The 26472-nt window shown below is 43.3% G+C and overlaps 2 protein-coding genes across 6 annotated transcripts; both read left to right on the top strand.

Annotated features, from left to right (window-relative positions):
• The first annotated feature begins 134 nt into the window (after positions 1-134).
• Positions 135-22203, top strand: PMF1 (polyamine modulated factor 1). Of its 5 annotated transcripts, none has more exons than XM_069107623.1 (5): positions 135-369; positions 5627-5736; positions 7684-7780; positions 9570-9765; positions 17133-17237. In XM_069107623.1, exons 1-5 carry the CDS (start codon positions 206-208, stop codon positions 17220-17222), a joined length of 657 nt encoding a protein of 218 aa, XP_068963724.1. In that variant the 5' UTR covers positions 135-205; the 3' UTR covers positions 17223-17237. The 5 variants fall into 5 exon arrangements, with proteins under 5 accessions (XP_068963724.1, XP_068963728.1, XP_068963729.1 ...); XM_069107627.1 differs by lacking the exon at positions 17133-17237 and adding an exon at positions 21792-22203 and having other exon boundaries at positions 137-369; positions 5627-5732; positions 7680-7780; positions 9570-9619; XM_069107628.1 differs by having other exon boundaries at positions 139-369; positions 5627-5732; positions 7680-7780.
• Positions 22204-25628: 3425 nt separating this feature from the next.
• BGLAP (bone gamma-carboxyglutamate protein) lies at positions 25629-26401 on the top strand (the record flags this gene model as incomplete). The annotated part of the gene is made up of 2 exons (XM_069107632.1): positions 25629-25717; positions 26057-26401. Coding segments are annotated over 2 exons (219 nt in total), but the record flags the coding sequence as incomplete, so codon positions are not given.
• Positions 26402-26472: the final 71 nt, after the last annotated feature.

The raw sequence follows: 26472 nt of genomic DNA, 5'->3' as shown, positions 1-26472 counted from the left end.
ATACCCCTGTTTTGCGGGGCTGTGAGACAAGCAGCCGAGACGGAATTCAAAGTTTGCAGGCTCGCGCCACCCGCCTGCCTTGCAACTACACTGATGGGCGTTCCGTCGCTTCCAATCGTGGGGAGGAGGTGGTGGAATCAACCAATTGGGTTTCTTGGTGGGCGGGGCAGGTGTTGCAGTTGTATTTTGGCGGTTCGACTCTAACATGGCGAACGCTAGCAGGAGTAACCTCGGCAGCAGCAGCGGCGAGGTGATGGAAGGTGAGGAGTCATCTCTGGCGGAGGGGTCGTCTACCGCCTACATCCAGAAGGTGAAGATTTTGGACACCGTGGTGGATACTTTCCTTCAGAAGCTAGTGTCTGCTGGGAGGTAAGAAGTGGTGCGTTCTTAAGTCTCGCGAGTGCTCGAATCATAGTGGCCCTTATGGGGAGGGAAGAAGTAAAATGCAAATCTCGCGGGATCTTAGCATTCGGAACTGTCACGTGGTTGCCTCGTGGCGGGGCTCAAGCCTTCCCTACCAGCAGGGGGCAGTGGCTCCAAATTGCATAAGATACGTTCAGTCTCTGATGCCCCAACGATCTTAGGTGAAGGTAACCACTCCCGAGGAACCTGTTATGGAATGGGGGCGGAACTCCACACCAACTGTTTAGGTACCAGTCCCCTGCAGCAGAGGGCGCCTCCGCCCCAGACTCGGCAGTTGCGGGCCCACCTCGGACTTGTACCTGCGGGGCGGGGCCGGGTTCTCTAGCTGACGTATGGCCGAGGGCTTGACGGTGGGCGTTGTGGAGTTTTTGCACTCGGAGGTTTCCACACTGACAGGGTCAGACCCCCCAAACGTGCAAGGCAGTAGGGGTACAATGGTGATTCCCAACCTTCAGCGGCCTTTTTTTTTTTGAGGGCAATTGGGGTTAAGTGACTTGCCCAACGTCACAGAGCTAGTTTTTGTGTCAAGTGTGTGAAGCCGAATTTAAACACAGGTCTTCCTGACTCCAGGGCCAGTGCTCTATTCACTGCACCACCCAGCCACCCCGACCTAGACTCTTAAAAAGGACCTCAAGAAGTATCTATTCCAACCCATACCTGAACAAGGATCTCTCCTACATCTCTCCACTCTGTCATTCTGCCTTGGAAGACCCCAGTGAGAACTGACTTCCTCTAAGCTGGGGCAGTCCCCTTCACTTTTGGATAGGTCCGATTGTTTAGGAAATACTTCCCTTGAAACTCCAGCTAGATTTGCCCCTTTATTACATCCTCATCTTGTTTCTAGTTCCTCCCCTTGGGGTCAAACAGAAAGCAAGCCTAATCTCTCATCTATTTGACAAAAGACTTCTTCAGACTAAACATCTCCAGTTATTTCAGACCTCATATGGCATGAATTTGAGGCCTTTCATCTTCCTGGTTGTTCTTCTGTGGACATGATCTAGCATATCTGTGTCCTTCCCTAAAATGTAGAACTGAATGTACCCTACATGTGTGTTCTGACTGGGGCAGAATATAGTGATAACTCTCTCCTCACCAGTTCCAGACACTAACCCTTCCTGCTCTCTGGCTTCCAACCTTAGATGGAAAATAAAACTACTTTTTTCAAACTAAGACTACTAAAACTGCCTTTTTCAAAGTTATAAGACATCTCGAAAGTGCTAAATCCAGTCATCTTTTCTGAATCCTCATTCTTTTCTAAGTCTCTTTAACTCTCAGCACTGTTAACCACCCACTCCTGGAAATTCTTACCTCCCTTGGCTTTTTGTCACACTATCTTCATTTCCCTCTTATCTGTCTGACTGTTCTTCATCTCCTTTGCAGGGTCATCATCCATCTCTAGCCTATTAAGCATGGGTGTCCCCCAAGACTTTGTCCTGCGTCCTCTCTGACCTCATTAGCCCCCAAAGATTTGACTACCATTTCTGTGTAAGCCCTAAATTTATATATCCAGCCTTGTCACTATATTTTCCCCAAAATCAATCTCCTCCAAATCTCTTGCCTCTTTTGGAAGTCCCCTAACTTGAACTAATCTATTGGCCACCCACCTTTGCAAACTCAGTTATCCTTGACTTTGACTCTTTTTCAAGCCCCAGGTTCAATTACTTACTCAGGCTTGTTGATTCCTACATCTCTTCCATCTGTCCTTTTCTCTCCTCTCACACTGACTTTACCTTAGTTCTGTCCCTTAAAATCCCTTACTAACATTATTGTAATATTCTTCTAATTGATGGCCTTTTTCTGTAGTCTCCCCCCTCTAATCCATTCTCCAGAGACCTGCCAGATCAACATTCCTTAAAAATAGGTTTCATCAATGAATCTCCTTACTCAGAAATCTTCAGAGCTCTCTGAATGTCACATCATTTCCCCTTCGTCAAATCTATGTTCTAGGCAAACTGGAATCAGGAAGACCATAGTTGAAATCCTGCCTCAGACACTTCCTTGCTGTGTGACACTGGGCAAGTTATTTAACCTCTGCCTCAGTTCTCTCACCTGTAGAATGGGGCTAAAAATAATACCTGCTTCCCAGGACTGTTGATCAATTTTTGTAATAGTGATATTTTGATAATATTTGTAATGGGACACACAGTAGGCACTTGATAATTGCTCATTCACTTTTTCCTCTCCCTAGTGGGGGATCTTGTTTAGATTAGAGTTGAGGCTGGGATGCTGCAGTGACCGAATTTTCCCACAGTCACACAGATAGTTATTTACAGAGCCAGCACTGCAGCCTGACTCTCCTGACTTCCAAATGAAATGCTCTTTCACCCTTTTTTCTTTAGCCTTTTTGACTAGAGCTGTTCATGAGGAGCAAAATGGACTCTGGAGCTTGAGTCTTCTCTCAGCCCCTTTCTGCCCCCTGCTGGGCTTTCTTGGTAGAAAAGGGGAGGAGGGAGCCAAGGAGCTTATTAGTTAACATAGGGCGAACAGAATACTTTAGCCCCTAAATCATCAGCACAAATCTTTGTGGAAAAAAATGTCTCTAGATCAGAACCACTTTGTCTGCATATTGGTACATAAGGACTCCTGAAGTACAAAGAAAAGCTTAAGTAATGGGCCTAAAATAATTGACATTGATTTTAAAAACAAAACATTTTGAGTTTTTTAAAGCTTCTAAAAAAAAAAAGGAAACCCTTAGTTTAACAGTAAATTAGATGAATTAAGTAAAAAAAAAAACTTTAGCTCAAAAATTGTTTTTTTACCTTAGTTTCTTAAACTCAGTAAATGCGGTTTTAAAAAAACCCCAACTTATTTTTTAAGGACTAGGTCAAGATTTTCTTTGTGCTGTTCAATTTACAGAATGCTTAGTCTGATTTTTTCCTAGCACAGGATCAGTTAGATTCCAGGCCCCCTATAAAGGTAGGGAAAAGGAGGCAGAACCTCAGCCAGGAGCCTTGGCAGAGATTGCACTTGGGTTCACCATTAGGGAAAGCCTAAAGCCTCACCTTTAGGCTTCTAGCACTGAGGTACCTGGTGTCCTAATGCAAAGGGATGACTGTGCAGAAGAGTGACAGAGTGAGCTCTTCCCATCTTTTATTTAATCACCAGCCTCTTTTCACAGCCCTGAGGCCATACTATTCAAATTTACTTAGTAACTCACCTTTGGCCCTTATGTCAATCATAGGCCCCCCTGTAATCTATTCACATGCCTAGTGCTGTGTTGGATACTTGATACAGCAGAGAGGTTTAAGACATGGTTCTTACCCGTAAGGAGTTTATACTCCAGTAGATAGAATATTCTTGAGGGAAAGAAGGAACCTTGGGAGATTTCCCAAAATGTATTATTTCCCTCTCCCTGCCTGTTTAAAGATTCCAAAATGAAACTTCAAATTTTTTCCCATTCTCTGTTGTCAGTTTGCAAAAGCAGCTGCTTGCTTTTCATATCCATTCACATTTATTTTCTGAATTTGTGTGTCTCTCTGATTGAATGAAGTTCATTCATCCATGACAGTATAGACAGTCTTAACTCTCAAGGTTGGTGAGATGGAAAGAGGGTTTACGGCTTGCCATTCTCTAGTCACACTCTCTACACGTGTATGTGTGTGTTCATGTGTATATATATGTATACACACACAGATACATGTGTGTTTATAAAATACATGTGTGTTTATAAATGCACATTTAGATAAGTGTGTACGCATGCACACACACACACACACACACCATCTCCTCCAGCTACCTCTAGGGATATAGGACTGAGAAGAAAGTCTGAAACTCAAGCTTTCTACTTGCTAGTCCTGAGAACGGACCAGGAGGATCAGAAATTGACCCATCTCCAAAAGCTAAACCAGACGTCAGCCCACAATTACCCAGGATGAGGTATCCTCATCTCCTCTCCATTCCTCTGCAGCCACAGTCTTTGTTTCTAGTGGGACCAGATGCAAACAGCAATTTGGTTGTATTGGTTGTTTGGGCCTTTGCTTGGGTCAACAGGATACTACTTCTCTAGCCAGAAAGTGGGAGTTTTGTGACCCATATCCTGTATATTGTTCTTTTTTTATTTTAAGCAATGAGCAAGCCCCTCAGGGGAAGCAGTATAGATCTAATCTTAGATACAGTCTTAGAGATCATCTTGTCCCAGCCCTATATTTCAGGAATATAGGATCAGGAAACTGACATCCAAAGAAAGTGACTTGTTCAAGGTCACACAGCAGCCAGGCAGTAGGAGTGACAGGATTTAAACTAGGTTCCATAATTCCCACTTACCAAACCGTGGATTTCATGGAGGATAACTGATCTTGTCATTTTTACTTCTTTTACCTCCCAGTGAATTTGAGATAGGGGATTATCAATTATTTGAGATAGTAGAGAGGGAACAGGGTGAGAAATACATAGCAGTGTTATCCCCTCAGTGCTGTGCTTATTGTGCCTTTTATATGGGATGGACCCATGTATCCTGTCTCAACATCGGATTGTAAAGTAGGGAAAATTCTAGCTTTCAGTGGATTTCATAAACATTGATTTGTTTGTGAGGAAGTTTGACTTTCAGGCATTTATTAGAAGAGGATTACTGTACAAAGGGTTGCCCCTTTGTTCCCTCTGGTGGCATGGGTTCTTTTGGGGGCAGTACTGTGCCACTTGTGTTCCAGAGTTGTATGTGGGTCCCTTGCCCCACTTTCAGCCCCAAGGTGCTTTTTTTCTGACAAATTTGAATGTTTCTTGGTCATCAAGGTGGAGTGATATGAAAATGTACTATTTTGTAGTAATCTGTGGAGTAGGAAAAGAGAACACAAAGGGGGAGAGAGCAGCAAAGATAACTCATTTAATCTAATTAATTTCTTGTGTATGAGGGAGAAGAGAGCTAGAAATGTACTTCATTTTGGGGAGTTGGGGGGGAGTGGTGAGTGGTAAGAAAACCACTGATAATTAAAATGTACAGAGAAATAATTTTCTTCAACCCCAGTTCCCATCCTAGCATTTGCTCAGAGGTGCAGCATGGATCGGTTTAAATTTCCCTGTCTTCCCCAGCAAAATGAGTGTAAGGCAGCGAGCAGGAAATGTGAGGGCCTGGATCATCTGCCCAGAGCCCTCAGAGGTGACTAATGATAGAGAGTTGTTCATTTTTGCAGGGGAGATAATCAAATCAGCAGTTGGGCAAGTGCCTTGTAATGGTGATTTAACTCCGTTTTCTCATCCCTTTGTACAGCTATGAGCGATTTGCCAAGTGTTACAAGCGCTTCTACAAACTCCAGCCTGAAATGACACGACTAATTTATGACCAGTTTATAACTCAGTTGCAGACATCCATCCGGGCAAGTAGATAAGTGATCCAGCAAATTCTCTTTGTTTTCTGATTTTGCCACTAAATTTCAAGTCCCTTGAGGTTTGGAACTTCATCTTACTGGTCTCTAAGCCTAGTGCTTTGCACATAGTAAATAACTATATATGTTAGTTGGATGAGGAAGTTAGGTGCCTCTGTGGTGTCACAGTAGCCTCTGATTTTGGGAAAGTCCTTTTACCTCTTTGGACTTTAACCTTCTCATCTGTAAAATGAGAAGTTTAGACAAGATGACCTTTTATGGCTCTTCCAGCTCTAAGCCCTGTTATCGTATGAACAGTTCTCTGTAGTTATTGCCAGTCACCTTCTCAGCTAGTCAGATGATGTCACTGGTAACTGATGACCATGGTCTACCTGGCCCTCTTATACTTCTGGTGGTTGGGACTGTGAACAGGTACAGAAGAAATGAAAGATGGTGGTCTCTGTCTTCAGGTGATGATGACCTGGAGGGATAGCAAATGGACCAGAACATACTGTCTTGTCTGGGTATGGAAAAAATGGGAAAAATTCCAAACATCAATTGCTAGGAGATTGGAAGCATTGATACTTTATGACATTTAATTCAGTTGAGCAGGTGTTTATGGAGCTCTTACTATGTTTCCAACCCTGGGTTAACTATTAAGTATTATGGGGAATACAGAAGCAAATGACATGATATATTTTTTAAAGTAACTTATGCTTCAGTTAAATAGATGTAGAAAAATTAAGATAGGAAAGAATGTTTAAATAACAAAATGTGTGATATGGACTGTATTTAAAGATAATCCATATAGACTAGAATTAGTGAAAGCTCTGTGTTGGAGTTTTAAAGAGTAGGATAGAGTTGGGGCAGCTAGGTGATAGAGTGCCAAATCTGGAGTCAGGAGGACCTGAGTTCAAATGCAGCCTCAGACATTTACTAGCTGTGTGACCCTGGGCAAGTCACTTAACCCTGTTAGTTTCCCCATCTCTAATAGTCTTTACCAAGAAAACTCCAAATGGGGTCGAGAAGTGTCAGATGTGACTGAAACAACTGAACAACAACAAAAAGGATTTGAATCAACACAGAGGGAAAAGGAGGGCACGTTAAATGGAGGAAGAGGAGGAACCACAATGTGTCAGAATTGGAAGGTCCCCATTCAGTCTAACTTGACCTTGAATAGGAGTCACCTTCTGGCATCCCTGAGAGCCATTTATCCAGCTTCTGCAGGAAGACCCCTAATAAGAATGGAAAGCTCACTACCTCTAGGGACAACTTGTCTGCCTTGGACAGCTCCACTTCTTTTTTTTTGCTTTTTGGAGGGGTGAAGGCAGGGCAATTGGGGTTAAGTGACTTGCCCAAGGTCACACAGCTAGTAAGTGCTAAGTGTATGAGGCCGGGCCAGATTTGAACTCAGGTCCTCCTGACTCCAGGATCCATGCTCTATTCACAGTGCCACCTAGCTGCCCCTCCACTTCTTACTGTGGTTTTTCTCTGCTATATGTTTTTCTGTATTTTCTACCTATTGTTCCTGGTCCTTTCTTCTGGGAACAAGCAAAACAGTATCATCTTTCTTCCATACCAGAGACCTTCAGTTCTTGAGGACAGTTATCTTGTTCACACTAAATCTTCTCCAAGCTAAATATTCCTTGTTCTTTGAAATGACCCTGATATGGTGTGATCTGTTGTCCCTTTAGCATCATGATCACCGTCATCTGGATATGCTGAAATTTACCAATGTCCTTCCTAGAATGTGGGGAAAAACTACCCCGACAATAGTGAAAGGGATGGGCTGCTAAATAGGAGGTAATGAGATTGGTCAGATAGAGGGCCTTAAATGCCAATGATTTGTGGATTTGGTCTAACAGGCAGTAAGATGTCAGTGGAGATGTTTGTGTACTTCTTCCATATTGTTCTATCTCTTTTCTATATTGTTTTGCCTCTTTTCTCCTTTACTCTCAGGAAGAAATTTCCACAATTAAGGAAGAAGGGAACCTAGAAGCTGTTTTGAATTCCCTTGATAAGATCGTGGAGGAAACTGAGGATCGAAAGGAGCCAGCATGGTGAGAATTGATGGCATGGAAGAGGAAGGGAACTGAAGACCCCCTTGTGTGGTAACTTTCAGGGAATGTTTGAATTCTCTTCCAAATAGCTGCAACTCAGAGGAAAGGGTGATAAAGTGGGCTTAATCATCATTATAATTAATAATCATTATAAAACTGTTATATATGGTGCTTGACAGATGTTATTTTGCCATGGTCCCTGCTCTGTGAGAAATATACTGGCATTAGAAAGAGCAGAGACCATAGAATAAGAGTAGTAAACAAATATCTAGCTTAACATTTAAGTATTTTTACCATACAGGGCATCCCAAAAGTCTTAATGCAGTTTTAAACTTTATTAACATAAGAAGTATAAAAGCTATAAACTTACAAAAAAAATCACTTGAAAGCTTATTTAAATTTCTTTTATACCAATTTAGTAAATATTGCTTAATAAGTTTTTTTGATTTTCAGTTTTCTGGATGACACTTTTTCAGACCAGAGGATTGGTAGAGGGGGTTCCTCTTGCTTAGACACTGCATTCACCTGATCTATCTCCATTAGACTTGTGGGATCACATCAGAACTGTCATATATACATCAAAATCTTGTTTTTCAGATGATCTTAAGGCTAGGATTAGGCTTAAGGCTAGGAAGAGTTGATTGTATCTAATGGAGAAGGACTATTGAATGAGGATCTAATGAAGCTTCTAGTTACAAACATTGCAGAAGAAAGGGAAGCTTTGAATCTGAGGTTCTCATCCACTGAACAGCAGCTAATGAAAGTTTTTACAAAGTTCAAAAATAGACTAGAGCAGAGACTTGGAAAATAACAAAATAGATAAAAATACAATAAAACATAGTGAATATGTGGTTTGGGGTTTTGTTTTTTTTTTTTTGCTTTTTTGGAGGGCAATTGGAGTGACTTGCCCAAGGTCACACAGCTAGTTTTTGTGTGTGTGGTTAAGTGTCTGAGGCTGGATTTGAACTCAGGTCCTCCTGACTCCAAGGCTGGTGCTCTATTCACTGCGCCACCTAGCCACCCCCAAAATTTTATATTTCTTTTTTTTGGGGGGAGGGCAATTGGGGTTAAGTGACTTTCCAAAGGTCACACAACTAGTTTTTTTTTTGTGTGTGTTAAGTGTCTGAGGCCAGACTTGAACCCAGGTCCTCCTGATTCCAGGGCTGGTGCTCTACTCACTGCGCCACCTAGCTGCCTCAAATATGTGGTTTTCTAAGTCAATATGCAACCCACAGGGGAGATCTAGAAGGAGGAGGAAATATGGTTCTAGCTCTCAAGAGCTAGTTTGATGAGAGAGATAGGATGTGCCTTGGAGAATGATAGACAAGGGTATATGATGCAACCAGCCAGAACTCCAAATACTGGTGGAGAGTGGAGGAACAGGGAGGGAACCATGGGGAAAGGAGGGGCAGTGTGGTGAAGTTTGGAGAGGAAGAATGGAAAAATCTGATCAGTCCTAAAATGAGATGAGGGAGGGTTAGAGTTGGGAAGAGCATGATGGTAGATTCAATAGAGGCAAAAGAAGGAAATCCTGGTTAAGATGGAACAAGCTAGGGCCCACTAGGCAGGTCTGCCCAGGTGGAGTAGTCTTTTGTGGGGTTATTAAAAATGACACATAGTATAAGGCAATAAGAAGAAACCTCAAAGCCCTAGTTGAGTTAGGTTTGGACACAGGAAATTACATTAGTTGTTAGGAAAAGACAATACCCTCTTCTTTCCCTACCCCACCTCTACCCCAGATTTCTTTACCCCCTCTGTTTATGCTGCCATGTCTGAATTTCCTGACTAGGCGCCCCAGTGGGATTCCTGAGGATGATGTGCGCAGTACGCTGATGCCCTACTTCTTACAGCAGCAGTCATCCCTGGAGCGATTGGTTCAGGAGCAGGAGAAGGAGAATGTCAAACTGGCTGAAATGGTCCTAGAAGGGCGGAAGCAGGTGTTGGAGCTACAGCAACAGATCCAGGCCCGGAAGCAAGCCTGGCAGGTAAGTGTCCTCCTCCCTCCTCCTTTCTGCTGGTAGCAGCCAGTGGAGTTCCCAAATTGATGACATTCTGAGGATGTTGATGATGATGATAGTAACAACTCATTGAGATAGTGCTTTATATAGTTATCTCATCTGATCCTCAAAATAACCCTATAAGGGAGGTGTTGTTATTATCTCCATTTTACAATTGAGGAAACTGAGGTTAAATGACTTACCTAGGGTGATACAGCTAGTCAGTGTCTGAGACCAGATTGTGGACTCAAGTTTTCTAGCTCTCTTTATCTACTTTGCCACCAAATTAGAAACTTCATTATAGGTTACAAGGAAAGCAATTATATTATGGCTAATTATATATATATCAAGAATGCCAGCATAGGATTCACAGCTAGTGCCTCTCCCTTCCCTATCCCCAATAGTCATTTGGCATTCTGATGAAGCTTATCTTATTTCAAGAACATTTACATGGGAGGCATGATGAAGAGTTGAAAACCAGCACACAGTGCATGTGTGTGTCCCCAGCCTCAGAAAAAAGAATGTGGGGCTCCTATAGTAGGGATGAAGTATGCTTCCTATTTCTGAGGTTGGGCAGAAACAAAAGAATATCATCTACCCCAGCATAGACAAGATTCAGGGCTCAAGACACTTCATGGAAAGGAGTGAGGGGGAGATCTTTCAAAAAACCTACTCCAGGGGCGGCTAGGTGGCACAGTGAATAGAGCACCAGCCCAGGAGTCAGAAGGACCTGAGTTCCAATCTGGCCTCAGACACAACACTAACTATCCATGTGACCTTGGGCAAGTCACGTAACCCTAATTACTCTGCCTTTCCTCCCTCCAAAAAAAAACCCAAAAATACGAGGTGGTCAAGGCAAGGCTGAACAACAAGTTTTCTGAAAATAATCTTGGAAGATGAATGGACTTCAGGCTTGACAGGAAACAAAGCTTCCTTGGGCTGCCTTGGGAGGCAGTTATGTTCTCAGTGTTCTGTGTCTGGGTCAGGTCACCTCTGCAGCCTTGCATTAGGCTCTAGACCCTACTTTTCAGGAAGGACCTTGATAAACCAGAGAGCATTCAGGGAAGGGAAGCCAGAATGATGAAGGACCATGCTATGTCAGTCAGTTGGTAAGCCTTTATCAAACACCTGAGATGTTCTGGGCAGTGTGGAGGGAGAGGGGAGGAGGACTATATACACAAGGTCATTGAAGGAAGAGGCCCCTGCAGCTGAGGATGTGACTCAGGAAAGAGTTCCTGGAGAAAGTGGTGCTTGAGCTGATGTTTGAAGGAAACCAGGGATTCTCAGTGATGAAGGTAAGAGGGGAGTTTATTCCAAGCATGGGGGTAGCCTGGGCAGAGGCTGGGAGATGTGAGAAATCTAGCATTGGTGGTGGAGTAGTGCAGAATGAGGCTAGAAAGGCAGCATGGAGGCAGATCACATAGGACTTTACATGCAAAACAGGAGTTTGTACTTGGTGCTAAAGGCAATAAGGAGCCATAGAGTTTACTGAGCCAGGGAGTTATATGGCTAGATCTGTGCTTTAGGAAAATCACTTCGGCAGTAATGTAGAGGGTGAATTGAAGAGGGGAAAAGGGAGAGATGAAAGAAACCAAAAGGAGGCTATTAGAGTATCCCAGGTGAGAGGAGGGAATGGAGACAGAAGTAGAAGCAAGAATGGGCAAATGATAGGACGTGTGGGGTGAAGGAGAGTGATTGAGGCTTTGGCCCTGAGTGACTAGAAGGACGGTGCTTCCCTCAGCTGGAACATGAAGTTTGGTAGAGAGGTGCGCTTGGGGGAAAGGATAATGAATTGTTTTAGACATGTTGAATTTGAGATGCCTGTTAGACATTTAGGTCAGGATGTCATAGGCAGTTGGTGATATGGGTCTAGAGCTTAGAAGAGAGATAAGAGTTAGATATATAGATTTGGGAGTCATCTACAAGAGATGATAGTTAAACCAATGGGAATTGAGGAGTTCACCAAAAAAGGGAATATATATATAGAGAGAAAAGAATCCAGGACAAAACCCTGGGGTATATCCACATTTAGAGGGTAGGATATGAATAATGCTTCAACAAAGGAAACTTCAGCACTACAGTTAGATGGAGAGGAAGAGTCAAAAGAGAACTGTGTCTTGGAAACTCAAAAAAGAGAGAATGTCCAGGAGGAAGGGGTAGAATCATGGTTGGTCATTACACTGGTCAGAATTCTTAAGTCTTTCATTAGTAACTTTGGAGACAGCAATGTCTGTTGAGTGAGGTTAGAGGCTGTATTTCAGAGAGTTGAAAAATAAGTGGGGCGCTAGGTGGCACAGTGAATAGAGCACTGGACCTGGAGTCAGGAGGACCTGAGTTCAAATTCAGCCTCAGACATTTAACACAAAACTAGCCGTGTGACCTTGGGGAAGTCACTTAACCCCAACTGCCCTACCTTCCCCCTCCAAAAAGCAAAAAAAATAAAATAATAAAATAAGTGAGAGAAGAGGAAGGAGCAGCAAGGAATATAGGTAGCTTTTCTGGGAGTTTGGCTATGAATGTAAGGAGAGATAAAGGATAATGGCTCAAAGGGATTGTAGGGTCAAGGAAGGGTTTTTATGTTAGGGAAAACCTAGAGATGTTTGTAGGCAGTAGGGAAGGACTTCCAGTCAAGAGAGAGGGAGAGTGAAGATTAGAGAAGGAGAGGGGAATGATTTAGGGTAAAATCAACAAAAAGAAATGGGAGGGAATGGGATCATAGGTACATGTAATGAGAGTAATCTTGGCAAGGAGAAGGAATGCCTCTTTGTCAGACACTGGAGTAAAGGAAAAAAGAATGGAGAATGTTAAGGGATTTTGAGATTTAAAGAAGGTAGCACCTCTCTTCTTAGACTGTATGAGGCAAAATCCTCAGGAGATAGGTGTTGGAAGGGAAGAGTATGGGAGGGCTGAGAGAAGAGGTTTGAAGAACTGCTGTCAGGAGTTCAACAGAAAATCAGTGAGAACTCCAAAGAACTCTTGCATTTTCTATTTCTATGGAGTATCTCATTATGTTGTCCTGTACTTAAATGAGCTCTGTAGCCCAGCACCCCGTCTCCTGGAACCCAGTCCTCCATGACCTTTGGCTGAAGCCCGCCCAGTGTCTGGCAGAATGCTGGGGAACCTGTTTTTATCATCATTAGAAGCAAAACAATCCTGATCTTCAAACAGAGCGGCCCATGCCCACTGCTGGAGGGGTTTGGGTGTCACTTCTAGCACAACACCTCCTGTAGGAATGCTGCATGCTTCAGAGAAGTGACCCTTACCATCCTCGTCTCCCAAAATTAGAGCCATACTTCTTTGGGAAGTGAAGTCCATTCATGACCACTGCTCTCGAATACCCAGAACACTTAGGAGATTCCCAGGTTGCTTGTGGCTATCACCTTTGTGCTTTCTAGAAGTCTCAGTAACTTTGTTTACTTTGTATTTAACAGAAATGGATAAATTTTGAACAACTTTTTTTTTAAGAAAATCAGTTAGGTAGGAATAAACGCCTTGCCTCACTGCGGTGAGATTAGATAATATAAATTTGTAGTGGACCCAGGCTGCATGGCTGTGTGACTCTGTCTAGCTTCATTTAACCATATGTGAGTGGACATGTATGAGGCAGATGAGAATAACCTAGGGAAGGGGCTTGTAAGGCATCCGGAACAATAGGACAAGGGAACGAGGGATTCAGTCGTAGAAAGCAGTGTAATATACTGATTAAATAAAGGTTATGAAAGAAAAAAAAGGAAGCTGAAACAGGAGTGATGTCAGAGATGGAGCAGCTGGAGGTCATAGTTAAGGTCAAGGACATCGTTAATAGCACTGAAGCATAGGGAGAAACAGAATGATATAATGGTATATCGTTGCTTAAGGGAACTTCAGAATTCTTGGTCATGGAAATGGAATAATCATTTGTGGGTGAAAGTGAGATTAATAGCTATTCTTGTGTGTGATAGATGTGGAGTGGAAAAATAGGTAATGGGAGTTGAGAGTGAGGAAGTAACACCAACATGTATATTGAAAACTCCAAATGTAAGAACAGGAATTGGAGTGGAGGGAAAGACTGGGAGCTATGTAATGAACTCTATGAGAAAGTAGGGAAAATGATCTAGGGACCAGGAGGTGACTGCCCCCGGGATCCAAATTGCATGATGATGTATTTGGATAGAGTGAACCTCAAAGGAGTAGAAGCTACTGAGTTATGGTGTCAGAGGGAAAATCTGGAAGTGACAGTAGGGAGCAAGAAATAGTCCAGCTCTTTGAGAATCAGTATGTTGGGGGCAGGGTATGAGAGAGGATGCAAACAATGCCAGAGTTTCCTAGGTTGCAGTATTATATGTTATGAGACCAGAGGCTAGGAGCACAAGAGGAAGAGGTGTAAAATGGAAAAATGTTTGTTACTAATGTAACACAAATTCCAAATGGCGAAGTGGAAGAGGAAGGCAGGCCTGGGCTGGGATCTGGGAGGGATGGGGATGGGTTTTCACGAACATGAAGAAGGAAAGTGGGGATCCACTCTTGAGCAGGTGAGAATTCAGCTGAGATCAGGAGAGTTAAGAGATAATAGGAGCTCGTTGGCCACTGGGGTATAAGGCTAGGCAGTAGATCTCAGTAGTTCCACTGAGGGCAGTAGATGACTGGAAGCTCATGGTAATGGTTGTGTCTGGGCTATCTCAGCTGCTCAGTGGATGAGGATTAGTTGAAGGAGTTGGGGATGAGAAGAGAATGGGGCTGGAGAAGAGAAGATTTAGGGGCACAGGGAAATACAATAGCTGTCTTCAAGGATCTGAAGGTTTGTCATCTGAAAGAGGGACTGTACTTGTCCTGCCAGTTCTAGAGGGCAGAACCTAGAATGTAGAATTGCATTTATGCTTGAGGTTAGGAAGAACTTCCTGACACCTAAAAGCGTCCCAAAGTGGGATGGGCTGGAGTGCTCAGCACATAGTGAGCTCCCAGGCCAGGTATATCGTAGAAGGCTTCTTTTTCAGGAATGGTTTGAACTCAAGGGACTCTGAGATTTCTTCCAATTCTGAGATAGTTGGATTCTGTAAGGAACAATTTTGAATGTCACTTTGGTAGAGCCTTGAGAAAAGTGAAGAGGTTAGATCAAAGAAAGTGATAAATAGTCCTCATCTTTTAAAGAGCCCTTTATTAAGTATTAACAACATCCCCTTGGCATATGCTTTGGGAGATCTGGAGTTAAAACTTTGTTACCTGAAGCAGCAGAGAGAAGCAGCACAGGGATGCTTATCCAGATAGGAGAAAGAAAGCCTTTGACTGGTAATTGAAGGTAGAGGAGCTTAGAGCAGAGGCAGCTCCAGAGGTAGAGCTGGTTGTGATTGACAGTGACAGCTGCAGAGACAAGCAGCTGCTCACAATGCTATACCAGCAGCAACTTAAGTCATTCTTCTTTCTAATCCCTCTGGAGGCAGTGGTCAGGAGACTTGTAACCTCTAGTAAGACTTTTTTAGCAGATTTCCCTCCTGTCTTTGGAACATAAAGTATAGCACCTATCCACTCCTCCTTAGGGAGATGGGTAAAGATTTATTTCTTCATTTTCCTCACTAGTCTGTTGAGGGAGATTGTTTTCCACTAGTTTATGAGGTATTAAGAATCATATTATTGAATGTAGGATCTAAGAGCAGAGTAACAGGCTCCCCCCCCCCAAAAAAAAAAGAAAAACAAATACCAAAAACCCTTACAAATAGATCTAGAAAGTCTACCAAACTGACTTTTGATCAGGAAATCCATGAAAAAAATCACAAAAAGTCATTTTTCCAGCCCAGGTCAGCATAGACAGAGAGAGGTCTGTGGACATTGGGGATGGGGTCTGCTCAGGAGCACACTAGTGCAGGGAGAGGCTATATGAGGGAAAGAACAGGCTGCAGATCCAGCACAGAGGGGCTTCATCTTGTACACAGTACAGGAACAGGTGCTGATGGGCACTTCTGCCACTACCTTGTTCCAAGTCACAGATTCAGGATGGGCTGAGGAGGGGACCTGCACTGAGGGGTGACATTCCAGAGTAAGAAGGAGCTTTGAGCTCTAGACTGTGTTCCAAGAGAGGAGTGAAATCAGAAGCAAGCAGCTGCCATGTGTCTCTGACCCCAGGAACTGAACAGGGTCTCAGTTCTAGCCTTCAGTCCAGTCTGAAGCCTGCAGCAGAGTAATCAGGGCAGGAATCCCAGACCAAAAAGGAGTCTGCACTTTAGTCACTCTGAACCAGCAGAGTTTTCCAACTGGTGTATAGTGGCTGAGTCCAGAAGAAGTCTACTGAAACTCCACCAGGGAGCCCACAGACCTATTACTCAGACCCAGGTAAGAAACTTGCAGAGCTCAAACAAGGGAGACAGTGATCAGATGTTGCTCTCATTTAGACCACTTTGAAAGCCCTGAAAGCTTGCCAATCCATAGCCTGAGCTATCCCTGAGATCCTATAGTCACATAACAGTTGGTATTCCTAGAAAGCAACAGTAGAAACAGCCCAGATATTCCCTTTAGAAGTACAGAACCTGGACCTAACATAAAGTCTTAAGTAAGGAAGTAGCTGGAAGAATGAGCAAACTAAAACAAATCCCATCAAAAAAAAGCTGTTATGGTGATGGCATACACAAGACACAAACCCAGAAGAAAAGAATAACTCTAAAACATCTGTTGTCAAATTCTCAAAGAAAAGCACACCTTGAGCATAAATTCAACTAGAATTCCTGGGAGAGACAAAAAGTTTTTTTTAAAGAGTTAAACTATTTTCTTATATGAAATGAGAGCACTAGAGGAAAAATTGGAAGAGAAATGAGAGCTTTGGAAGAAAGAATTAGAAAGGGAATTAACAGCTTGGCACAACAGGTATAAAACCTTGCCTGAACAAAACTGACTCCCTAAAAATTAAAATGGACTAAAGAGAAGCTAATGACTCCATGAGACATCAAATATTAAAAAAGAGTCAAGAGACTGAAAAAATAAAAAATAGGGGCGCCCAGGTAGCACAGCGAGTAAGAGCACCGGCTCCACTGTCAGAATGACCTAGAGATCGAATCCCAGGCTCAGACACTTAGCACCCACCCAGAAACACCTGACCTTGTAACCTTGAGCAAGTTACTTAACCCCAATTGCTTAGGGGCAGCTAGGTGGCTCAGCAAGTAAGAGCACCGGCTCCAGTGTCGGGATGACCTGGGGATCGAATCCCGGGCTCAGACACTCAGCACCACACCCAGAAATAACTGGCCGTGTAACCTTGAGCCGTGTAACCTGATTGCTTAAAAAAATTAAAAAATATATATATATAAGGTGTCTTTTAGCAAAAACAACTGATGTTAAAAACAGATTGAGAAGAAAAAAAATTAAAACTCATCAAATACTCTGCCCTACAGACACTGAAACACATAACAGACATTCATGGGAAACCACTACAAAGTAGAGTGCTGACAGGTGGGTCACATTTCCTCACATTTGGCTTATAAGGTTGTATAAGAAAAGGCTTTTTCTTAAATTTTTTCAATTAACATACTTTTTCTCTCTCATTGAAAAGAGGAAAAGGAAAAGAAAATTCTTTTAAACAAATATGCATTTTCAAGCAAAACAAATTCCCTCATTGGCCACATCTAAAAATCTGTTTTATCACCTCGCTGTCAGGGTGATTAGTATGCTGTATCAGTCCTCTGGAGTCATGGTTGTCCTCAGGTTTGTTATTGCATCAGTTAGAGTTCTTAAGTCTTAGACATCATATTTCAAGATATCTGAAAAGAAAATTGCCCAGATATCTTAGAACAAAGGACAAAATACAAACTAAAAAATCCACTGGTCACCTTCTGAAAGAAACCCAGGTCAAAGGAAAAATACTGCTGGCAGTCAAAAAGAAAGAATTCAAATACCAAGAAGCCAAAAGGGTCACACAAGATTAAGAAGTCACAACCATAAAGAAGCAAAGAGCTCAGAATATGGTGTTCCAGTAGGCAAAGGATATAAGGTTACAACCAAGAATAACATACCCAACAAAACTAAGTATAATGCTACAGAGTGGGAGATGTTCTTTTTTTCTTGCTTTTTTGTGGGGAGAGGTGTAAGGGTTTGGAAAGAAGGCAGATTTTTGCTGATTGAAAAAAAATTAATTTAGAATTGACCCCCCAAACGAGTGTGATTTTAATGTATGTTTTCCTGTTTTCTTAGCGTGGTAAAATTAAATGGTTTTTTAAAATTCTGGTGATTTGCTTAGACTGTGGGTAGAGTCTAATCTGGTTGGGGGCACACTGAACCCAAGAATAGTCTTTATTGCCCATTAAAAAAAACAACATTCCTAATGCAATTACTAAGTAATCAGTTACTAAGGCTTTACTAAGAGTTATAGTGTCTTAGACTATAAAAGTAATAATCCTTCTATAATCTACCTTTGTCAGACTGTTTTGTGTTGATGGATACCACATTCTGGGGAAGCATTGGTAAAATGCCATGTCCAGAGGAAAGCAGCCTGGATGGTGAAGGGATTTAGTGAAAGGATCAACTGAAGAAAGTAGGGATGTTTAGCCTGAAGAAGAACTCACTTAGGAGGAACTTAATAGTTATCTTCAAGTATTTGAAACATTGTCATCTGCAAGAGGGTTATGTAAATTTATTCTGCATGATCCAAGAGGACAGAACTAGGAGCACTGCATTTGCAAAGGGGCAAATACAGGCTTGATATATGAAAATACCTCCGTACTGAGCTGTCCAAAAGTGGAATGAGCTACCTCTGGAAGTGATGGGTTCCCATTCACTGAAGGTCTTCAAGCAAAGGCTGGAATGAACACTTGTTGGATAGATGATAGAAGGGATTCTTTCTCAGATCTGGTTTGGACTAAATAGCCTCTACGGTCCCTTCTGACTCTGAACAATTCCATGACTCTGTGAAATCTTTTTTTTTTATATATACAGTATTGTATTTTAAAAAATTTTTCTCTGGGACCAAGCTCTGTCATTGTAATTACAGAATTCAGTTTCATCTTGTCCATTTAAATGGTTTTAGTCATTGTATGTTGTTTTACTGGTTTTCCTTTCTTCACTTTGCATACATTCATATAGGTCTTTTCATTCTTTTTTCTGAATTTTTTTGGATTCATAATTTATTATAGCTCAGAAAGATTCTTTTACATTCATGTGATTCTATATATTGTAGTAAGCATAAACATAATATACTACAGTTGGATTTTTTAAAAAACTGCCCAAGTTGAGGAGAAGGGGTAGATAGGAAAAAGATCACATGAGAAGACATGAGGATTTTGTGCACTGTGAGCTCAGTAACGTGTTAGCATTGGAATATGGCAGCCAAAGTGGTTGCCAAAGTCCAAGATGGGGGTGAGAGTCCCTCTACAAACACCACTCTGTTCTGCTCCATCTGTTGTTTCCTGCTCTGGGGGCCATGTTTGTATTTGTTTGTTTTGCTTTTTGGAGGGGGCAGGGGAGGGCAGTTGGGGTTAAGTGACTTGCCCAAGGTCACACGACTAGTTTTTGTGTCAAGTGTCTGAGGCAGGATCTGAACCCAGGTCCTCCTGACTCGAGGGCTGGTGCTCTACTGACTGCCACCTAGCCGCCCCTGGGGGCCATGTTTTAAAAAGAACATTGGTAAGCTATTGTGCTGCTGGGGATAGGGGGCCCTCCCTCATTATTGCTTTGTCATAGTGCAGGGACTTGCATAGTTTAGTGAAACTATGAGCTATGCCATGCAGGATTACTCAAGACAGGCAGGTCATAGTGGAGAGTTCTGACAAAACGTACATAAACAGTACTAAAATGAGAAAAGAGATGACATTGGAAAATGAACCCCTCAGGTTGGAAGGTGTCCAGGACACTACTGGGGAGAAGTAGAGCAACCAGAGACCAAATCACCAACATTAACTGGATTATGGAGAGCAAGGGAGTTCCAGAAAAACATGTGTCTTTGCTTCATTGACTTTACTAGAGTGTGGATCACAACAAAGTATGGCAGTCCTCAGAGAGGCAGGAGTACCAGATCATCTTACTTGTCTCTCCAGGAATCTGTATATGAGTCAAGAAGCAATAGTGAGAACCTGAACGTGGAACAATTGATTGGTTTAAGATTGGAAAAGGAGTGCAGCAAGGCTGTATATTGTCACCTTATTTATTTACCTTATATGCAGAGTACATCATGCAGAATGCCAGGCTAGATGAACCAAAAGCTGGGATTAAGGCTGTTGGGAGAAATATCAACAATCTCAGATGTGTAGATGATACCACTCTGATGGCAGAAAGTGAAGAAGAATTAAGAAGCCTCTTTGAAAGAGGAGAGTATAAAAGCTGGCTTGAAGCTTAACAAAAAAACTAGGATCTTGGCAACTGGTCCCATCACTTCCTGGCAAATAGAGGAAGAAGAAATGGAAGCAGCATCAGATTTTATATTTTTGGACTCAAGATCACTGCAGATTGAGACTGCAGTCATGAAATTAAAGGACGTTTGCTCCTTACAAGGAAAAACTCTGGCAAGATTGACCAGCATACTAAAAAGCAGAGCCATCACCTGGCCAACAAAGGTCCATATAATCAAATCTGTGGCATTTCCAGTAGAGTCATAGTGTCTTAGACTAGAAAGGCTGTAAGAGTTGGACTGTAAGTAAAGCTGAGCGCTGCAGAATCAGTGCTTTTGAATTGTGGTGCTGGAAAAGACTTTTGAGAGTCTCTTAGACATCAATGAGGTCAAATCAGTCAATACTCAAAGAAATTAATTCAGGCTGTTCACTGGAAGGTCAAATAGTGTAGCTGAAGCTTAAATACTTTGGCCACATGATGTTGGGAAAGATTGAAGGCAAAAGAAAACAGCGATAGCAGATGATGAGTGAGTTGGCTAGATAATATCATAGAGACGATAAATGAGGACTTGGGAGGCTTGCCCAAGATAGTGGAGGATAGAAGGGCCTGATGTATTATGGTCCATGGAATCAGGAAGAATCAGATGTGACTGAACAACAATAAAGCTATTTTGGGTCTTGAGGAAAGGGACTAAGACATGGTGACCAAGCCAGTTCTCCAAAATGTCACTGAAGAGAATTGGGGATTCTTTGGTTCCATGAAGAATGCTTCTCTTAGAGAAGACTTAATGGGGACATGATCCTTGTTTTAAAATCTTTAAAGGGCTGTCCTTTAGAAGAGGCAGAAAGAGAACCAATGCTGAGAAATTACAGGGAAACACATCTCATCTTAACCTAAGGAAAAACTTCTACAGTGTTAACACTGTCCAAAAGCGGAATGTTGTAGAAGAGATTTGTAACTTAAGTATGTTTTACGATAAATGGTCATAGACATCTATCATGATTTTTTTTCATATTGAGCCCTCAGTGAAAATGGAGCAAAAGATTGTACCTTTACCATCTAGTATAAATCCAAGTACAGAGTAGAGGCCCATCAAGGGAAAAGGTTTTATTTTTTCTGTCACTTTTGTATTGTTTTTCTCTTTCTCCATACCCAGGCTCTTAGTAAAAAACAGAGAGAGCTGGCAACAGTGTTGGAAGACCCTGAGTGAGGAGGCCAGTCAGCTGGATGCCCCCTTCTGATATTCTCTGGCTTTGGAGGGATCCACATCATCCGGACAAATTAAATTTAGTGAGATTCCCATGGAGGTAGAATCTACAGGGGCTGAAACTCTGAGCTACTTTAGGAGGGGAAGCCAGCTAAGAAGAAGACTATAAACGGCCCACTGATCCAAGAGCAGTGAAGGGATCAGCCAGAAACCAAGGGTGCTGGTTAAGACTGCCTCTTCATGTGTGCTGGGCTTCTCTGGTGCCATTCAGACTCCACTTGTCGTTTCCTTCTGTTTCTTACTACTTTGGAGTAAGAGGGGCAACAGGTTTTCACTCGTCTTGTTTATTCTCATCTTGGTTTGGATTTTAATATCTCTTTCTTCACTGAACCCAGCACAGTTCTCTCCCCCTCCTCACATCTTCTCAGTCCAGACTGCCCCAGCCACAAAGTTGGTGAATCCTCTAATCATGGAATCTGTTTCCAATCTCCACTGATTGCTGCCTTGCTGGCCAAGCTGATGCCCTGTCATGTTCTCCCCACATCTGTAAATAAACTTCCTACACTGCACTGTCATCTCTCCACTCCCAAGATGTTTGCCCCTGTTGGCCTTAGCTGTCTCTGATTTGTTGTCCCTATGCTGGTCCCCAGGCTAACATGGAGCATTTGGATCCAGGACCTTGGGTTCTTTTGGCAAGTAGGATAGTTTGACCCCAATAAATTTTCCCAGTCTGTAGAATCTAGAGCCTCCTCCAGGTCTGGGAGATAAGATGGACCTTAACTCTAACTCTGATACTAGATGTCTGGGATTTCCCCAAGCCCCAACTATATCTCAGTGACTATAGACATATAATTTTGTAATTTGTCTAACCTTGACCCTTACCCCACTTTTCTTTTTTTCTGTCTGGGCTGATTGAGAATAAATCTATGTCACTTACATATCTTGTTGTAGTCTTACTTGTGCATACAGATAAAAATAAGTTGATACTCTCTAAAAGGTGTCTTTCTCCCTTATTTTAATTCCTACTCACTGTCACTCCCTAAAATAAGGTCAGCCTAAGAAGCAATAGGATAGCAAGGTAGCAGAAGAATAGATTCATTTACATATTTATTAAATATATCCTACACATAAAAAGCAACACAGGCCCTCTAAGTAGCTTACAGTTTAGTAGGGGATGAGATAGGTATAGAAAGAAAGCTTAGATAGCAGGAAAGACTTTCACAGAATAAGCCAGAGAAATGATTTCATTTCTCATAGTTAATGGGAAAATTAGGATCAGACTGGAATTAAGCTCCGTAAGTGGCCAGTTTCTTACCTACTCCTTTGATCCCAGTCCATTACAGTCCAGCAGCCCAACGTGAAAATGTGTTTGTTTACTTGGTAAGTCAGCCAGACTGTCTATTCTACCTCCCTCTAGGGTTGATTAGGTCATAGTCCAGACAGAGGGGACCCATGTGGCCTCTCTCTGCCCTTCAGACCAGACCTATGTTAGGAGGGAAAAGAAGGCATTTTGGTACATAATATTTTTGAGACTGCTTTCTATTCCCTTTGAGGATCCATTTTAAGAGGAAGACATTTAGTATATCCGGTATAGTTCTAGGTTACCCCATTTCAGGAAGAATATTAATAAAGTTGATCATGCTGTAGGAGTTGTTGAAGGAACTGGGGGTGTCTTACCTTGAGGAAACTATCACATAGAAGGATTAGATTTATTTCATTTGACTCCAGAAGTTAGAAACCAGAACCAGGAGTAATGGATAGAAGTTTTAGGAAGGCAGATTTAGGTTAAATGTAAAGAAAAACTTGCTAAGCATTAAAAGCGATCTTAAAATGGCATGGACTTGGGGCAGCCAGGTAGCACAGTGAGTAAGAGCACCGGCTCCAGTGTCAGGATGACCTGGGGATCAAATCTGGGTGCAGATACTTAGCACCACACCCAGAAATAACTGGCCGTGTAACCTTGAGCAAGTTACTTAACCCCGATTGCTTAAAAAAAAAAATGGCATGGACTGTTTTAGGAAGTCATGGTTTCATCCTCATCAGAGGTCTTTGAGCAAAGACTGGAAGACCACTTGTCAATTGTGTCCCAAAGGGGACTGATTCTTGTTTGGGCATTGCTGATCCCTTCCAACTCTGGGGTTCTGTGAGGGAGTGAAGGAAGAGTGAGTGCACTGCATAGATCCCAAGGGTAAGGAGCAGGATGAGAATCAGAGCTTCCCAGGGGCACCTGAGATTGTCCATCCTCCTTCCTCCTTCACTTCCATCCTACACAGACAGGGGCCTCCAAGAAAAGAGATTTCTTTCTGTACTCTGCTGACTTCTGTGACCCTCCAACACCAGGAAGTCCTTCCTGATGTATACGTTCCACTTCTCCTCTGGCAACATAAGTACCCTCCAATACTACTGTCTGTGGAGATAGTACTCAGCAGTCTCATTTTTAGAGTCCTTTTCCAGAAGCTTGGAACCTGACATACTGTGTCCCACCCTCTACCTCATTTGAACCTTAATATTCTTTCTCTCCCATTGTTCTCCCCAAGTCCTTCACCCAACCTTTCATCTCCTGAGCCCCAGGGAGTCCAGCTCAAGCTTCTACTCAAGAGTCTCAGTCAAACTCTTATTTTCTTATAAATCATACCCTGACTTTTGGCAAACAAAGGGGTCACGGGACCTGGGTAATCAAGGGCATTGCCTGGCGTGTTTTCTCTGGGGTTTGGCATCTGCTCATAGAGCCTGAGCCACTAGGATCAGATTCGTGGAAATCATAGGCTAGGAGCGGAAACAGAGCTGATCTCTGCTCATTGACCTATTTAAAACCCATCATCCTGAATTCCCTTCTTCCTCCCTTGGCTCCCCGTTTTGCCTATTTAAGCTTCCACTACACTTAGGGACAGGGAGGAGGACTTGAAGGAGAAGGGGCAGGGATAAGAAAATGTACTAGAGGGAGAAAGGGAAAATGGTAGAGAGAATATGGCCAAGTGGGGACACTGGAGAAGAAAAGGGATGTTTGGGGACTCAGTTGCTTGGTTCCCTAGCTCCTTCCTCATCTTACCTATATTTCAGCACTAGTCTCTACCTATAAAACTGCTGGGCTACAGCATGGACAGCTCAGAATGGGGATAGTAGGAAAAAGGGGTCCTTGTGGCTGAGAGCACAGCTGTACCCACTGACATTTCCAGGTCTTTCTCCTCCTATCCCTTGAACACTTGTCAATGTCTCCCAAACCACAACATCCTTTGAGGTTTGGGCCTGTCAATCGTAAGCCGGATAGCCTTCAAATAGAGTTGGCAAGGTTTACCTCAGGCCCACCCATCTGTGGTCAGCCAGAGGTATGCCCCTCCCCTCAGGGGCCAGGAAGCTCAAAGGGTATAAAATGATGCCCTGGAAAAGGGTGTAAATAGAGACAGGACCAGTGTGGACTGAACCGAACTTGACCTCCTGCTAGACAGAACTGCATCATGAAGATAGTCCTACTTCTCTCCTTGCTGACCCTGGCCACCCTTTGCGTCTGCAAGCAAGGTGAGTGGATCTGAGGGAGGTAATGGGCCTTTGTGGAGGGTCCTCACCTCCAGCACCTGTGCCTCGCCCCCAATCACCCATTCTTCAGTTCCTCCCAGTGCTTCAGTTTGGGGAGGCTTAACCCAGCAATCTGTCTTGTATATTTTCTTTTGCCACAAGCATCACCTACTAGGGATTGGAGGGTAGGGTAAGACAAGTAGAGAATTGAGATAGTCCCTCGGGTCACCCTCCTCTCCCTCCCATTGTCAACCACTCACCAGTATGGACTGGCGTCTATACCTTTTCCTCAAGATTTCCAAGGAGGAAAAAAAAATTTTAAAAAATTTCCAAAGAGAAAATGGTTATTCCATTTTTTAGCTCACCTCATGTCTCCTAATGCAATCCCAGCTTTCTTTCTGTTGTGTGTGAAAAAAAAGGAACAACCAAAGTGAAAGAATGAAAGGGATCATACAAGAAAAATGCTCAGGCAGATTCCTTACTATCTTTTAGATGCTCAAGCAAGCCCCCAAGACTCTGGCACAAGAACAGGTACGTATGGGGGACTGCTGGGGGGAGTAGGGGGGATGATTTTCATTATGTGTTGTTTCATTTGCACACTTATCTCATGATGACATGCCAAGGTTCCTGAACACCTCTATCTCCCATGTGCCCCCTACCTCTGTCTCCTTCAAGCCCCGCCCCCCCCAACTCCTGCTGCTGTCCCACCTCCTGTCCTCTGTCCACCATTAACTCAGCTGGCAAAGCTCCACCCCCAGTCTTCTACTTGACTGGGTTGAGGGGAGGGAGTCGGATGCAGATACTGGTTCCCTTCCTCTGGGCTAGTATGGGAGGGGTGGCCAGCCACTGATCTCTCTCCTGCCACTCAGCCTTTGCCTCCAAGCGCGAGAGCAGTGAGCTGGTGAGGAGACCTAAGCGCTATCTGTACAACTGGCAAGGGTGAGTGTTTGACAGCTGGGGGAAGAAGGGCTGTTTTGCTCAGACTTAACTTCTAAGGACTAGGGAAGGTGAGGGGAGACCTCTTAGAGCCCGTGAGGGTATGGAGTCAGTTCATTCTTCCCTCTGTGTTGGGTGACCCATTTGCCATGAAATGCCCAAAGCAATGAGAGACCCTAGAGAAGCCCCTCCCCCATTTTATTTGCCCATCTTTGGACTCTTGAGCAAGCCCTAAAGGGGAAGGGGTGGAGGTTAAACCTTCATACAACTCTCAAGGTTGGGGAAGGCTTGCTCTGTTACAGGGCAGGAGGAACTATAGACTAATCTAGCCCTCTCCCCTAGGCTTCCTGCTCCCTACCCTGACCCCTTGGAGCAGAAACGGGAGGTGTGTGAGCTTAACCCTGACTGTGATGAGCTAGCTGACCACATTGGCTTCAGCGAGGCATACCGGCGATTCTACGGGACAGCCTAGACCCCAGGATACCCACTCCCTCCCTCAAATGTGCTCCCCATGCTGCCAGGATGTCCCTGGTTCCAGCCTTCCTTCAGAATCACCCCGCTCACTTCCTAGGCTCAGGCTACGCAGCTGTTCCCAGGAGCTCCCCCTATCTGCAAACCCAATACATGGCCTGCTCCAAAGTTCCTAGCTTCTGACTTTTTCGGAAATAAACACAAGGGGAAGAGTAATCAGCTGGTCTTTCATTGTCTCCGGTGTGTGTGTGTGTGTGTGTGTGTGTGTGTGTGTGTGTGTGTGTGTG

The sequence above is a fragment of the Petaurus breviceps genome, unplaced genomic scaffold, assembly GCF_028583685.1.
Source record: "Petaurus breviceps papuanus isolate PSGF00001 unplaced genomic scaffold, PetGlider_PUasm1.0 90165, whole genome shotgun sequence".
Classification (NCBI taxonomy): domain Eukaryota; kingdom Metazoa; phylum Chordata; class Mammalia; order Diprotodontia; family Petauridae; genus Petaurus; species Petaurus breviceps.
Note: the sequence above shows the minus strand (reverse complement) of the source record. Positions and strands in the feature narration are given on the sequence as shown.

What these genes read in the sequence shown, in the direction of transcription:
- PMF1 (XM_069107623.1), top strand. Translation starts at nt 206, where the DNA reads ATGGCGAACGCTAGCAGGAGTAACCTCGGCAGCAGCAGCGGCGAGGTG. An exon ending in GCAGACATCCATCCGGGCAA is followed by an intron (nt 5,737 to 7,683) that starts GTAGATAAGTGA and finishes ACTCTCAGGAAG; the next exon opens with AAATTTCCACAATTAAGGAA. An exon ending in GATCGAAAGGAGCCAGCATG is followed by an intron (nt 7,781 to 9,569) that starts GTGAGAATTGAT and finishes TTTCCTGACTAG; the next exon opens with GCGCCCCAGTGGGATTCCTG.